Source organism: Vigna umbellata, chromosome 6 (genome assembly GCF_029865625.1).
Source record: "Vigna umbellata cultivar VRB3 chromosome 6, Vumbellata_1.0, whole genome shotgun sequence".
Taxonomy (NCBI): Eukaryota; Viridiplantae; Streptophyta; class Magnoliopsida; order Fabales; family Fabaceae; genus Vigna; species Vigna umbellata.
This window is the reverse complement of record NC_142170.1, coordinates 3,215,190-3,230,985: the sequence shown is the minus strand read 5'-3', so window position 1 is coordinate 3,230,985 and position 15,796 is coordinate 3,215,190. Positions and strand designations below refer to the sequence as shown.

At 37.2% G+C, this 15,796-nt stretch overlaps 2 protein-coding genes and 1 pseudogene across 2 annotated transcripts; all 3 read left to right on the top strand.

Moving 5' to 3' along the window:
* Positions 1–1,065: 1,065 nt before the first annotated feature.
* Positions 1,066–4,962, top strand: LOC148196590 (uncharacterized). Its single transcript, XM_088093407.1, has 3 exons — positions 1,066–2,518; positions 2,599–2,993; positions 4,593–4,962. The coding sequence occupies exon 3, from the start codon at positions 4,630–4,632 to the stop codon at positions 4,960–4,962; it is 333 nt and encodes a 110-aa protein (XP_087949533.1). The 5' UTR covers positions 1,066–2,518; positions 2,599–2,993; positions 4,593–4,629.
* Positions 1,509–2,522, top strand: LOC148196591 (uncharacterized; annotated as a pseudogene).
* Positions 4,963–7,319: 2,357 nt separating the features above from the next.
* PRA1.H (prenylated RAB acceptor 1.H) lies at positions 7,320–15,236 on the top strand. The gene is made up of 5 exons (XM_047292413.2): positions 7,320–7,747; positions 8,541–8,677; positions 9,553–9,624; positions 9,714–9,856; positions 15,010–15,236. The coding sequence occupies exons 1-4, from the start codon at positions 7,362–7,364 to the stop codon at positions 9,782–9,784; spliced, it is 666 nt and encodes a 221-aa protein (XP_047148369.1). The 5' UTR covers positions 7,320–7,361; the 3' UTR covers positions 9,785–9,856; positions 15,010–15,236.
* The last annotated feature ends 560 nt before the right edge of the window (positions 15,237–15,796 follow it).

Below are 15,796 nucleotides of genomic sequence, written 5' to 3'. Positions count from 1 at the left end.
GTTTTCAATGTAAATAGAGTAATGGGTAAAAACCGAGGTCAGCTACTATCCGTCCTGTATCCAAAGGTTGTAAGTCATTTATAGTTCTAATTTATTTTACTAGTTATTGAATGATCTAAATGCTTGACTATTTAGTTTGTCATTTTAGTGTAACAAGCAGCTAGATTCATGGGAATGTGGCTACTATGTCATGTCTTGGATTAAGACCATCATTCGAGCTGTCATTACAAATGACTGTAATGAGGTAATGATGCTTAACTTATTTAGATTCTTAGTTTCTAACAACTTAACTTTGTTGTTTTAGGTACATAATCCATCTTTCTTCATTTTGTAACGCTTCAAGAGTACATCTTCTATACTAGAAGACGCAATTAAGAAGATAAGACAGAAGTGGACAACTTATCCTTTGCAAAGATGGACTTAGATAGGAAGATTTATTATTTTGTTGAACATATTTACATTTAAGTTAACTTTAACTTTTGATAGTTTAGGTTTTGGATTGTTTTTAGTACTTTATTAACTTGAAACGAGTTTATATATTATATTATAATGTTCTGGGATAATTTTCTGCTTTTCAGGTGTGGTTTTATTGCAAATGTAAATCAATTTAAAAAAAAATACCCACTAGACGTCTGTTAATGCCACATCAGATGTCTATAGACGTCTTTCAGTGTATACAGAGACGTCCAATGAATTATAGAGGCCAAACACGTTCCAGGGTCTTAGACGTCCGACCTATATAGTTAGATGTCCTATCAATGTCACCCATATAGACGTCGGGTAGGGGTCGAACGTAAAAAGCCCAAAATAACAAACGTCTAAAGTGATTTTTGCACTAGTGTATAAATGATATCCTGATTTTATAATGAAAATCGTGACCATGTGTGTTTTTATTGTAAATTTATAATGTACTATTATTATATAAATAAAGTCCTAATTTTATAATATAAATTATTATGCATATCTGTAGGCAGTTTTTTTATTATTTTAGTATGTGAAAGAAAATATTTAATATTAAATGAGTCCTTTTGTCATTGATTTTTTAGTGAAAAAGTTTAGAGCATCATGTCTGGAAATGCATCAAATTCAACGGAAATTAATGCAACTACATCTTCATCCATTAAGAGTAGAAGTAAAAATGCTCCGAGAAATCGATCTGATATTGGATGGAAACATGGGTTTGATGTTAACGGTAATAGAAGAAAAGTGAAATGTAATTATTGCTCAAAGATATTGAGTGGAGGTATATTTAGATTTAAATACCATCTTGCTGGAACAAGGGAGGATTCTGAACCTTGTGCTTCTGTTTCGGATGAAATAAAAAATTTGATGATAAAAATAGTTGTTGAAGCCAAGAATGCATCATTAAAGAAAAGAAAGATAAATATCGGTGAAGACGAGGAAGAAAGTGAGAGTCTTGAAGGAGGACACAAGGTATTTGGTTTTAAAGGAAAACAAAAAGTTGCTACTACAAGTAAGGGGGGAGTCCAAGCAACTATAATCAAATGATGAAAAAAAGATACAAAGAAGAAGTTGATGCTCAAGTGGCTGAGTTCTTTTACACTAGTGCTATTCCTTTTAATGTAATTAAAAATGTAGCATTTGCATAGATGAGTGAAATGATTGGTAAGTATGGAGTTGGATACAAACCACCATCTTATCATGAAATTATAAAAAAGTTGTTGAAACAAGCTGTGAGTAAAACAGATGAAATCGTTGAGGATTATAAGGAGGAGTAGAAGAGAGTTGGATGTACAATTATGTTTGATGGAGTACAATTATGTACAATTAGAAAAAGACTTTCTATTTGCAACTTCTTGGTGAATAGTCCTAAAGGGATGATTTTTCTTTATTCACTTGACACTTCTGACATATCAAAAATAGCTGATAAAGTTTTCAAAATATTAAATGTTGTTGTTGAGTTTGTTGGAGAAAAAAATGTTGTTCAAGTTCTCACTAATAATGTCGCAAATTTCAAGGCAACTGGAGAGTTGTTAATGCAAAAGAGGGAAAGATTGTATAGGACTCCATGCGCAGCACATTGCATTGATTTGATATTTGAAGATTTTGAAAAAAATTTAAAGGTCCATGAATTGACAATTAAGAAGGGAATAAAGATTACCACTTACATTTACAGAAGATCAATGTTGATTTTCTTGTTGAAAAAGTTCACTAAAGTTAGAGACTTGATAAGACCGAGTGTGACTAGATTTGCCACAGCTTATTTAACTCTTTCTTGTCTTCATAAATTGAAGGCATCATTGTTGTCCATGTTTAGCTCTGAAGAGTGGAAGACAAGCAAGTTTAGAACTTCACAAGAGGGCAGAAAGGTAGAATATGTGGTATTAGATAGCCAGTTTTGGAAGAATGTCTCCACATGCCTCAAAGTTGTTGTCCCTCTTATGGTGGTCTTAAGATTAGTGGACTCGGATGTAAAACCCGCAATGGGTTTCATTTATGAAGAGATGGATTGTGCAAAAGAGAAGATTAGATCTAACTTTAACAATATCAAAAAGAGGTAAATTTTCAAACTTTTACTCATTCAATCTTTAATTACTTATGTGTGGAATTATTTATGATATAGCATAATTGATGTAGTTATGAAGAGGGTTGGAAAATAATTGATGTTCGATGGAATAATCAACTTCATAGGCCTTTGCATGCAGTTGCCTATTTTCTGAACCCCATTTTCACCTAACTTTAGATGTGATGATGGTGGAGAGGTGAAAGAAGGATTATATATTTGCATGGTAAGATTGATACCAGATATGGCAGAAAGAAGAAAAATACATTTACAAATTGTTGAATTTCATTACACTAGAGGACTTTTTGGAATGGAAGATGCAAAGGAGTGTAGGAAAGAGTTGAGTCTTGGGGAATGGTGGGACATGTTTGGTGATGGAACTCTGGAGTTGAAGAGATTTGCTATTCGAATTCTAAGCTTGACTTGTAGTTCTTCAGGATGTGAGCGTAATTGGAGCTCATTTGAAATGGTAATTTAAATTAGGTTTAATCATTCCGGAGGTCCCTATTTTCGGGGCAGAATCTCAATTTGGTCCTTTTCTTTCTCGGCGTCTCAATTGGGACCTATTTTTGTGAAAATTGCAACAATTCGGCCCTTACCGTTAAATTGAGCCAAACGGCGTCAGTATCTTATAAACGGGGCACGCTGTACTGATTTGTACTAATTGGTTTTGCTTGACGTGGATAAATGATGTGTATTAAGATAGTTTTAAAATTAAAAACTTTGTAAAATTAAGAGAAAAGTTAAAGGACAGAGTGGAGAGGGTTTGGTGAATCTTATAAACTGATAAACTTATATGATTGGTGTGAGTATGCAGAGATGATTTTAGGGACTTTGCTGAACTGTGCTTCAAGGAATTTGGTGATAGGGTGAAATATTGGATTACTCTGAATGAACCCAGCACTGTGGCCTTGAATGGTTATACATTTGGAGAGCATGCACCAGGTCGGTGTTCTGGTTGGCAAAAACTGAATTGCACAGGTGGTGATTTAGGAACTGAGTCCTTTTTGGTTTCGCACAATCTACTTCTTTCTCATGCTGCTGCTGCCAACTTGTACAAGGCCAAGTATCAGGTTCTCTGCACTCTTGAACTGTTTTATATCACCAAATGCTTTATAAAACCCAGAAATCAATATTTATATATTGACCTTTGTACATGAACATGAGAATTGAACTTTTCTAATACAAAGGGTTAAACCACTAGTCAATATTCGGACAATGCTTTATTTTCATGTGAAATTATATTGAATGCCATATGAGACTAAATAACCAAAATATTTGAAAATTGCGTATGCAGAAATCTCAAAAGGGTTTACTAGGAATTACCTTGAACAGTGACTGGTTTTTGCCCGCTAGTGATGACATAACAGATCGAGACGCTGCACTCGTCCCACGACTCCGACGAAGACGACAACTGCATGCTCTTTGTCAACGTCAACTTCAATTAAAACCTAAATCCCCAAATTCATACCCTAATTTGTGAAATTGATTGAACTTTGCACGAACCCTACAAGAACCCCACAATGTTAGGACAAACTTCTCCCAATCCCAATCCCCAATTAACATGTTGAACGTCTCGCCCGATCTCTCGGATGCCATTAAAGCTGCCATGGAAAAAGGTAAGAGCTCTGCCTCCTCTAGACTCTGTCGACGACCACCGCCGGGGTCAATGGGTTTCTCCCCAGCCGCCACCTCCGCGGCTACCATTCCCGTCTTTAGGACCATCATCAAAAACACCAAAACCCTACTTTCCATTTGTTTGTTTTTTGAAAAATATAAATATACACGTCAGACAGAGTAGCCCCTACATGTCAATTAAAAATTCATTCCAGCGTACCATGTCAACAAGATACTGACGTCGTTGGGTTCAATTTAACGGCAAGGGCCAAATTGTTGCAATTTTTACAAAAATAGAACCCAATTGAGACGCCGAGAAAGAAAAGGACCAAATTGAGATTTTGTCCGAAAATAGGGACCTCCGGAATGATTAAACCTTTAAATTATTTTTAATTTATAAATTTCTTTATTATGTTTATATCTTCACTAAAAATATTATATTTCATTTTAGGTTCATACAAAGAGAAGTAATCGTGCATAAAAAAAATATGAATAATTTAGTTTATGTGATATATAACTCCAAGTTGAAAAGTAGACAAATTCGAAACACTGTAGCTCTTCCATTTGATGACATTGAATCAGATGATGAGTGGATAACTGAAGGGGCAGATGATGTTGTTGAGATTGATCAAGTTGAAGGTGAAAATGATGGTGAAAATGTTCACTTAAATGGAGCAACAACAAATCCTGCTCTAGATGTTCTTGATCTTGATAACATAACATTTGGGGACAATGAGGATGCACAACATTCATCAAAGGAAGAGTTAGATGAGGATGATGATGGAGATGATGATACCATTATTAGAGGATTAGAGGATTAGAGCATAGATACTTTGCATTTCAATTTATGTTTTACATTATATTTCTATGAACAATATTTCTATGAACTTATGTATTTGAATTTATATAATTTTGTTATCTTATTTGAATTATGATGTTATTTATATTTTTTTTCATGCAAAGTAAACTCTTACGAGTTTATAAGTCGAGTTTACTAGACTCTCACGAGTATACGTAAACTCTCGAGTTTGACAACCTTGATCATCACCACTCATATCCACAACAATATATCATCATCTCAATAAAACACTGTAATATTCATAAACAGACATACAGTCCATTTAAATCAATCACAAATAGCTGAATAGGAAAACAAATCCAACATACAAACTTGACACTCAAAGGTGGTGCTTAGCGCCAAACCTTTCGTAAAAGGTGGCACTCAGCAATAGTACTTTCTAGACCTCAACGTCAAACCATTTAAAAAAGTGGATGCCAATAGTACTTTCTAGAGCTCAACATCTTGGAGCTAAAATGTTCCCAAACAAAGCTGACACTCAACACCAACATAGAACCACTCAACGTTATATCAATTACCAACAAATAGGTTGTGATTTTAAATGAACTTGAACCTAATCAATTGCTAAAATTGATACACATTTCTTAGTGAGTTGCTTCAAAACAATTTTTACACATTCAAACTTATATCAATTTGCTCAATTGCTTAGATCCTAAGTTATCTCAATTACACAACCCATGCAACAATCAAACATGAATAATTCCTCAAAATTCGTACAATTCAATTTAAGCATACACACCAATCAGATTCAATCAACATGCAAAAATATCATATTTATCAAACTCACACACACTAAAGCAATTAACTTCCCTTACCTTGAAAAAGTTGCTAAACTAACCCCAAAGAGCCAAAACGCCTCCTAACTCGCATATTATTCCTTTTCTACACCTAGAGACAACATCAAAGCGATCTGACCATACAAACAAAATCATTTATCAACAGAGATTCAAGAAATACAATACAAGAACATATGTGAGTAGGAAAAATTCGCATACAACCAGAAGAAACAAAGAAGATGAGGAAAAAGGAGTTGAAAACTAGCTTATGCGAATGGAGAAACTAATTGGTCCAAAATAATGTATTTTAAAAAATCGGACGAGTAGAGAGGAAGAAATCTCAAAAAGAAGTTAAAAAACTTTTGAAAAATGATATCTAAAAATAATGTATTTTAAAATAATGAAATTCATTCATAACAAAACTTAAACCAACAAAACTTAAACCAACTATAAGCACCGGTATTTTTCTATTTGCAACCAAGAAAGAAATACCACCTCTTAGGACTTTTTGTAATGAAACAAAAAAAAAAGAATAAAGAAGATAGAAGACTATGTATGTTATCTACCACCTTGAATACAAGAGAAATAACCAAGTTACCGTTAACTCTTGAATAAAGCATGACAACTTTCAAAATCAACGTAACTAAAGTTCTATGAAAATTAAATTGTATCAAAACTTGTAGAAAAAAAGTTCTAATAAAGAGTATAACTTTTTTTAATATCAATTTTATGGACACATCTTTTCTTAGCTTTCTTTTTTAACATATTTATAGCTTCTGAGAGAATACAAATACATTATTTAATCTTTAACATTTCTCTCTTTTGAACAAAATCATATTCATTAAGAGAAACAATCTTATTATAGCAAAAAAACAAAAACTAGTCTATCAGCAAATATTTTGAATATTATTTAAATCTAAGATTCTCTAAATAATAGATCTAAAATCCTATATAGAATTATACCTCCATTAAACTTTGAAATAAAAGAGATAACAAAAAAATTCATCCCAATAAAAATCCAATTATAAAAAAACAGTTCTCGAACAGCTTTACAAACATCATTACCAATTATATTCCAACAAAAATGATAAAACAAAAGCCCCATACCCATATAGAAGAACTATCAACATTAAGATTGAACACAACTTTGAACACTTGCTTAATTTCTTCGATGAAAACACTTAGTTAATTCTATTATCCATAAAGAGGACGAATTAGATCATAAATAAATTTGGATGTGTCCTTTGAATGGTTTTACATAAAGGTTCTTATAAAAACGTGACTTTGTATTTTAATAGAGTCATGTATTGAAATTGAAAATATTCTTAAATTGAAATCAAACTTAAAAAGTAAGGACAAAACAATGTTTTGGAAAAAAAAAAATACTTACAAAACATGAAAAATATAATATAGAATAAAATGAAGAGACATTCCTAAAATAAAAAGTTAAATGTATGGTTTTTAATATATTGTAATTAATAATGCATTAAAAAAGAGAGTGAAAAAAAGTGTTATTAGCATTTCTTAACCAAACAAACACGGTGTTGTGAAGTTAGTTAGTTAGCGTGTGTAGTGAAGCGAAGCGATGGTGTTTTCTTCCAACCCTTTAGCTCTCAGTGTTCCGGAACCGGCTTTCGAGTCGTGGCTCCGCGACACCGGCTACCTCGAAATCCTCGACCACCGCACTTCCTCCTCCTCCGCCGCCTCTCCCGCCCCTTCCTCTGCCGCCGGCAGCCTCTTCTCCCGCCTCCTCACCTTCTTCTCTCTCTTCACTCTCAACCCCTTCGCCAAGCTAACCGCCGATGACTTCGCCGCCGATACTCCATCCTGGTCCCGTTCCTTCTTTGCTTTCTCCGACTCCTACTCCTTCCCTTCCTCCCCCTCCCAGGCGCGCCTCAGGGTTCAGGAAAATATCAAGCGCTACGCCCGCAACTACGCCTATCTCTTCATCCTTTTCTTCGCCTGCACATTGTACGCTCTCACTCACTCTATCTACTCATTGTTAATTTCAAGGTTTTTGGTTTAATTGGAGAATCCGTGGTCTATTTAGTGAAATTAGGTTCTTGAAATTGCGACTTTGAAGTGGAGATTCTATGATTTGTTTGGGGAAACTAGGCTCTTCAATTTTTGAATGCTCGAAGCTTCCCTGTCGCGAAAAACATAAAGGAAATTAAAGTTAACTTATAGGCCACATGTACATTGAAAAAAAATAATACTGGGAATGCAAGCTTCTTCTTTTTTTTCATGAATTTTCCGTCTTAATTTTTCCAAAAATTTGATTTTCACTTACAGGTTAATGGCTATATAGTCACTATGAAAACAGTCAACCAATTAGAAATGACCTTTGGTATGATTTTTAGTTTGCTATAATAAAAATCGATAAACTTACGGTATATGTGTGTATTTAAATTAGATGACAGTATAAAATTGCCTCAAATTATCAATGCATAATCTGTTTTTTTTTCTTTAATTTATGTATAAACAGATTTTAGCTCATTCTAACTGGTCCTGATTTTATAGAAAATATATCATCTAACTTTAACAAAAGATGAGGTGTATAGGTTGAATTTTTATTTTCACTTACTAGAGAAGCTGAGTCGTTTTGCCTACTTATTTTTTCTTCTTTAAACACTTCTGAAGAAGTTTATTTAAACAGAACTTTGGTGTTATTCTTGCTTAGTGAATTGGCGAATTTAATGTGGCTATTGTCATACCTTGCTATTTAGTCCAATGAAACTCTGTGTTTTGGTTGTTACGGTTGCAGGTATAAGATGCCAGTTGCTCTTGTTGGGTTGATATTGTGTTTGGCGTTGTGGGATTTCTTCAAGTTTTGTAGCCACAGATGGGGATTGGAGCATTATCCCTTAACTCGCCAGTGTTTGATTCGTGCTGCCCAATGTGGTGAGCAATCATTTCCTACAGGAGAGATTTTTTTTTTTCGTGTGTTTTAGTACCTCGAGTATCTACTGGTTTTTTATTAGGACAATGCTTAGATGCACTTTCTGAAATGTTTGCAGTCTTGTTTTTCAATCTGATTTGAAGTCTTTAAATATTTCTAGAGTTGTTTCTCAATCATATTTGACGTTTTATCTATATAGTCGAGATAATAAAGTTTTTTTTTTTTTTTGTGAATGTGTGGGGACAAAACTTATATGTTGTTTCTTGAGGGAGAAGGGAATCAAACAGGCCCTTTTTTCTTCTTTGTTTTCATCACTTAGAGTATCAACTGGTTTTTTATCGGAACAAACGCAATTCTTTGATTTTTTGGGTGTTATTTTTTTATTTGAATCACTGCATAATGGAGGTTTACATTAAAGAGGAACATACGTTATTGAGGTGAAATTTGAGTTTCACTGAAAAACTGCATCAGAAACACCTAAAACTTGTCGAAATTTTATCTTTTTTTTTTATTATTGAATTTACTTAAAAAACAAAATTGTTTTTTCCTATGATTTTGTATTGACCTTTTGGGTATTGACAATATTCAATTGGCATGTGCTGTCTAGACTTAAGCTTAAGCTGTTGTTTTACCCGATGCATAATCCATCATCCTCACCAATAAAAATGAAGAAATTCACTCATCTCCCCATGCATGAATAGAAAATTTTGAAGATGTTTGTATTTGGCTGCGCGGTAGAAATATCTTCTACGAAGCTCATGTGGCCGGAACATCTTGTTCTTTATTGCAAATTGCTTTTTATGCTGCAAATATTTCTCTCAATTTCATGTGCACAAGGTTAACTGGAACTCTTGTTTCTCAATCACAATTTTTGCAGCAACCGCAGTTATTTTGATCTTTTCTAATGTTCAAATGGCTCTCTTTTGTGCCATATGCGTCAGCTATGCAGGTTAGTCTTTCTACTTATATACTCTTATTCCTAACTTCTTCCCTTCCAGTTACACAACGGATTATTCAGTCATAAAAAAATCTATGTAGGCGTGATACTTCATGCTGCATTTCGCAAGTTGACCCCTGTGAAGCAACCTTCAGTGGGAAGAAGTAGGTAGTTGGCTAATCAAACAAACTATGATACACTTACCTTTATCTAGCACGTATTACTTCAGTGATTCAAGGGTTACTGAAAGAATCATTGGGCCCTTACAGTACTCTAATCCTATTGACTGTGCACAAGGTGAGGGTAGCCCAAGTACTACTGCAGAAGCTGAACACGGCCCAACCAATACTCCAGAGGCTTCTATTGATCGACCTAAGAGGGTTGTGCGTCAGCCAATTTATCTTAGGGATTTTGTTACTAAGTGACGTGTCTCCCTTTTAGGAGAAACCGTTATACCATGTGAAGGAATATTAGCTGTAAGGAGTAGTGCTTATATAAAGCACCTTTCTGTTATGTTGGGAATAAGAAAGAATTATTACGTGTCTCTTCTGAATTTCTCCTTCTCTGTCCTGTTTTCTTCCAGATTATTCTATTCTCTGTTTTTTCCCCTTACAATTGGTGCTTTCATTGAGTCTTACTTCCTCCATCCATGGCCGACTCACCTGACCCATTCACCTCCCTTGACCGCAAATTAGAACAAATATTACTAGCCCAAGCCAATTTTTCCAACACCCTCATGGACATTGACAATCGTACATCCCACCTTGAGAACCAACTCTCACTCAACCCTAAACCTCTCAATACCCCTTACCGATCGATGAAAATGGACCTTCCGCCCTTTGATGGAACGGATTCCCTTGGTTGGATCTTCAAAGCCAATCAGTTCTTCGCCTTCCACCAAACTCCCCTGGAACAACGCATTCAGCTCGCTTCCTTTTCTCTTGAAGGAAAAGCCCTTTCCTGGTTTCAGTGGATGCACAACAACGGGTTACTCACCTCGTGGGACTCTTTCCTCCGAGCGCTCGAACTCCGATTTGCTCCGTCAAAATTTGACGATCCTATCGCAACCCTGTGCAAGCTTTCTCAAACACACTCATTGCAAGACTACCTCTCTGAGTTTGAGAAACTCTCTAATAGGATCTCTGGTTACCCCACCAGCTTTTATCTGAGTTGTTTTATCTCGGGCCTCAAACCCCACCTTCGTCGAGAGGTCACGGTCCTCCAACCGTCAGACCTGAACCAAGCTATTGCGTTTGCCAAGCTGCATGAGGACAAACACTCTAGCAACCCCCCATTCAATCGTTTTTCCCGTCCATCTCCATCAACCAACACACCACCACTTACCTCCCCAAAACCACTACCACCACTCTTACCCACACCCCCCAATAAACTACCCATCAAAAGATTAACAGAGACAGAAATGCAGGCAAGGAGAGAGAAGAATTTATGCTACAACTGCGATGAACAGTATACGCGTGGGCATCGTTGTAAGTCTCAATTTCTCCTTCTAGTCTCAACCGAACCAGACGATGACCCAGATACACCAACAGACTCAGATCCACGGGTTATAGATGACCCTTCTCCTGAATCAGGCCTCATTAGTCTACATGCACTCTCGGGTCAATGGGCTCCTCGCACCCTACGTCTGACGGGATCCATTAACGGGTACAAAGTCCAAGTTTTGGTGGATAGTGGAGCTACACACAATTTCATACAAAGTAGGGTGGCTCATTTCCTTCAGCTCCAGAATGAGCCCACTTCGACTCCTTTGAGAGTAATGGTCGGTAACGGTGATTTTCTCCCCTGCTCAACTTTTTGTCCCAAGGCCCAACTTCATTTGGCCTCTTTAAAATTCTCCATTGATTTGTATCCATTAGAATTGTCTGGTACTGACATTGTATTAGGGGTTCATTGGTTGACTCAAGTAAGCCCATTTGTGATGGACTACAATGGCCCTTTTATGAGATTCATGTGGGAAGGTCAATTAGTGGAACTGAAAGGAGAAACCGGCCCAACTCCGAGCCCAATTTCTGTCCACCAATTACGGAGACTGCAACAAACAAATAGTATTGAGGCTCTTTTCCAACTCACACTCGAGCCTACATACTCATCATCCTTCCACTCTTACTCTGCCACCACAACCACACCCCATCCTTCCCCCGCCACCACTATTACACATACTCCCACCTCTGATCACCCCCACCTTCAAGCCCTCCTCCACAAATACTCCTCTCTTTTTCAACCACCAACTACCTTACCACCCTCAAGACCCACAGATCACCGTATTACATTACAGCCAAATACTTCACCAATTTTAGTACGACCTTACCGTTATCCCCACTTCCAAAAGCACGAAATTGAACAGCAAGTGCAACGGATGCTTGACTCAGGCTTTATTAAGCCTAGTACGAGTCCTTTTTCTTCCCCAGTTATCCTTGTCAAGAAGAAAGATGGGACTTGGCGTTTTTGCGTTGACTACCGCGCCCTCAATGCCGCCACTGTGAAGGACAAATTTCCAATTCCAACCATTGATGAGTTATTGGATGAGCTGGGTAGTGCCGCTTGGTTTTCTAAGTTGGATCTATTTTCAGGTTTCCACCAAATCTTGATGCTTCCCAGCGATTGTGAGAAAACTGCCTTCCGCACACATAACGGCCATTTCGAATTCCGAGTCATGCCATTTGGGTTGTGCAATGCCCCTTCTACATTTCAGGCCACCATGAATGACCTCTTTCGCCCACATCTTCGTCAATTCATCATTGTATTCTTTGACGACATCCTCGTCTATAGCCCAACACTGGATTTACACATTTCCCATCTGGAGTGTACTTTTCAATTGCTAGTGCAGAATAGCTTTCACCTTAAAGGGGAGAAATGTTCAATCGGAAAGGAGTCCATACATTACCTGGGCCACATAGTTTCTAATAAGGGCGTGCAGCCAGACCCTAGTAAGATCCAAGCTGTTCTTGATTGGCCAACACCCACGTCAGTCAAGTCTCTTCGGGGCTTCTTGGGTTTGACTGGATTCTATCGTCGCTTCGTGAAGGGTTATGCCTCCATCGCTAGTGCTCTCACCGACCTCCTCAAACGTGACAATTTTTCTTGGCAAGATAGTGCCTCACAGGCCTTCCAACATCTGAAAGAGGCACTAACGAATGCTCCTGTTTTGTCACTGCCCCGTTTTGATCACACGTTCCTAGTTCAAACCGATGCCTCCGGGTCAGGCATGGGGGCTGTTCTCTCTCAAAACGGACATCCCATCGCATATTTTAGTAAACAGTTTTGCCCGAAGCTGCAAAATTCATCCACCTATATTAGGGAACTATGTGCAATTACCTCAGCCGTACAAAAGTGGCGGCAGTACTTACTTGGTCGAAGATTCATTATCCAAACAGACCAAAAATCAATCAAAGAGTTGTTATCCCAAACTGTTCTTACTCCAGATCAACAACATTACCTCTCCAAGTTGTTGGGCTACGACTTTGAGATACAATATCGGCCAGGGAAGTCTAATTCAGCAGCAGATGCTTTATCCAGACTTTCACAACCACAACAGGAGCACTGCCTTCTCATTTTATCCATCCCTCAATTGGATTTTCTATCTGATCTGAAGCAGTATTTGTCCACCAATGCTGACTTCCTTTCACTAAAGGAGGGAATCACAAAAAATCCTGTTAACTTTCCTCTATATTCTTTGAGAAATGGGTTAATCCTGTTCAAACAACGCATCTGGATTCCTTCATCATGCCCTTTCATCCCCACTATCTTACATGAGTACCATTCTACACCTTTGGCAGGACACCCTGGAGTAACACGCACCTTTGGGAAGTTAGCAGCTAATTTCTTTTGGGCCAAAATGCGTCAAGACGTTCACACATTTGTCACCCAATGTGAAATTTGTCAACAAACTAAGATTACAGCTCAAAAACCTGCAGGACTACTTCAACCAATTCCCCCACCTACCAAATGTTGGGAGGATTTATCCCTGGATTTCATTGTGGGCCTTCCTCCATACCAAAGTAATTCTACAATATTGGTTGTTGTAGACAGGTTCTCAAAGGCTGCACACTTTGGCATGTTACCCAGGTCTTTCTCAGCTTCCAAAGTGGCTGACTTATTCATACACATGATCTGCAAATTGCACGGCCTTCCTAAGAGCTTAATTTCTGATCGAGACCCTGTGTTTCTTAGCCAGTTTTGGCGAGAGCTTTTTCGCTTAAGTGGTACCAAATTACGGATGTCCACAGCTTACCATCCTCAATCCGATGGCCAAACTGAGGTGGTTAACAAGGTACTGCAACAATATCTTCGTTGCTTCGTTCATCACAAGCCTTCATTGTGGGGCAAATTTCTTCCATGGGCCGAATGGTGCTTCAACACTACTATCAACGCTTCCATCAAGATGACCCCATTTGAAGTCGTGTATGGCCATCCCCCACCATCTATTCCCCAAGGTCTTTCTCCTGACACTTCAAACGCTGCTGTTCAGTTTGAATTGCAATCTAGAGCTGACATCATCCGTAAACTCCACAACAACCTCCAAAAAGCACAAGCAGATATTAAGCGATGGGCAGACAACAACCGTCGCGATCTTCAATTCCAACCTGGAGACTGGGTTTATGTTCGTCTTCGCCCGCATCGTCAGGTTTCAGTTGCTGGTCATTACCAAGGCAAGTTACAGAAACGATTTTTTGGTCCCTTCCAGGTCTTGGAACGGATTGGACAAGTTGCTTACAAATTAGAGCTCCCTTCAAATGCCAAAATCCACAATGTCTTTCACGTCAGCTTTCTCAAACTACACAAAGGAAATCCCCCAACAACATCTTCAAAACTTCCTTTGGAATTCAATGATAATCAGCCCATATTGGAACCCATAGCTATTCTGAACACTAAGCCAGATTCTGACTTAGTCTTGGTGCAATGGAGAGGTCTTCCACCAGAAGATGCTACGTGGGAACCATGGGGAGTTATGAAAGAGCAATTCCACCTTGAGGACAAGGTGCTTCTCCATCCGGAGGGAGATGAAAGAATCATTGGGCCCTTACAGTACTCTAATCCTATTGACTGTGCACAAGGTGAGGGTAGCCCAAGTACTACTGCAGAAGCTGAACACGGCCCAACCAATACTCCAGAGGCTTCTATTGATCGACCTAAGAGGGTTGTGCGTCAGCCAATTTATCTTAGGGATTTTGTTACTAAGTGACGTGTCTCCCTTTTAGGAGAAACCGTTATACCATGTGAAGGAATATTAGCTGTAAGGAGTAGTGCTTATATAAAGCACCTTTCTGTTATGTTGGGAATAAGAAAGAATTATTACGTGTCTCTTCTGAATTTCTCCTTCTCTGTCCTGTTTTCTTCCAGATTATTCTATTCTCTGTTTTTTCCCCTTACAGTTACACTGTAGATTTTAAGGGACAGAACTGGTACAGAAGATCAGGCACTGTAAAGAGGTTGGATTATTCTTTGTTTTGGATTAGCATTAATCAATGTTTGGAATAAGTGTTGAGGCTATTAGATATATCAATTGTTGAGATTATTAATTTATTCATAACACTTGAGTTGATGCAACTGGAATTGAGCTTTGGATGATTCGTAATGGGTTAAGCACACTCATGTACCGCTCATTGCGAGGTTTGTCTTCTGGTATGGCTATTGTTTTCCATTGTCATCAACGAGAAGGATCCCAATCCACACTTCTAAGTTTTTTCTTATTTACTAACTACAATTGGACATTTCAACAAAAGGCCATTTCTATTTTTTTTTTTTTTTTTGTTATTTCCTTTTCAGTTGCTCGACGCACAATTTTAATCTTAATTCATGACTTGAGCATGTTATATGTACGTGTGCGTGGGTGCATGTACCTGGGTTCCAATTTCTATTAAGGTTTAAAAAAATTGTTGCTTAAAACATATTGTGAATAGGTTTAAATTAAGGGTTAAATATGTTTTTATCCCTTAACTTTTAGGAAAAACTGAAATTAGTCCATTTTCGAAATTTTGGTCCAATTTAATTCTCTGACTTTAAAAATGTGTTTATTTAGTTATTTTAATAATTTTTTAACTTTATTTGATGTTTTAAACACATTTCATAATAACATTTGAATTTTTTATGTTGTTGCTTGGATTATTTAATACATTTTTTTCTTCCATATTAGTTGAGAAATACATTTAAAAGTTCAAATAAA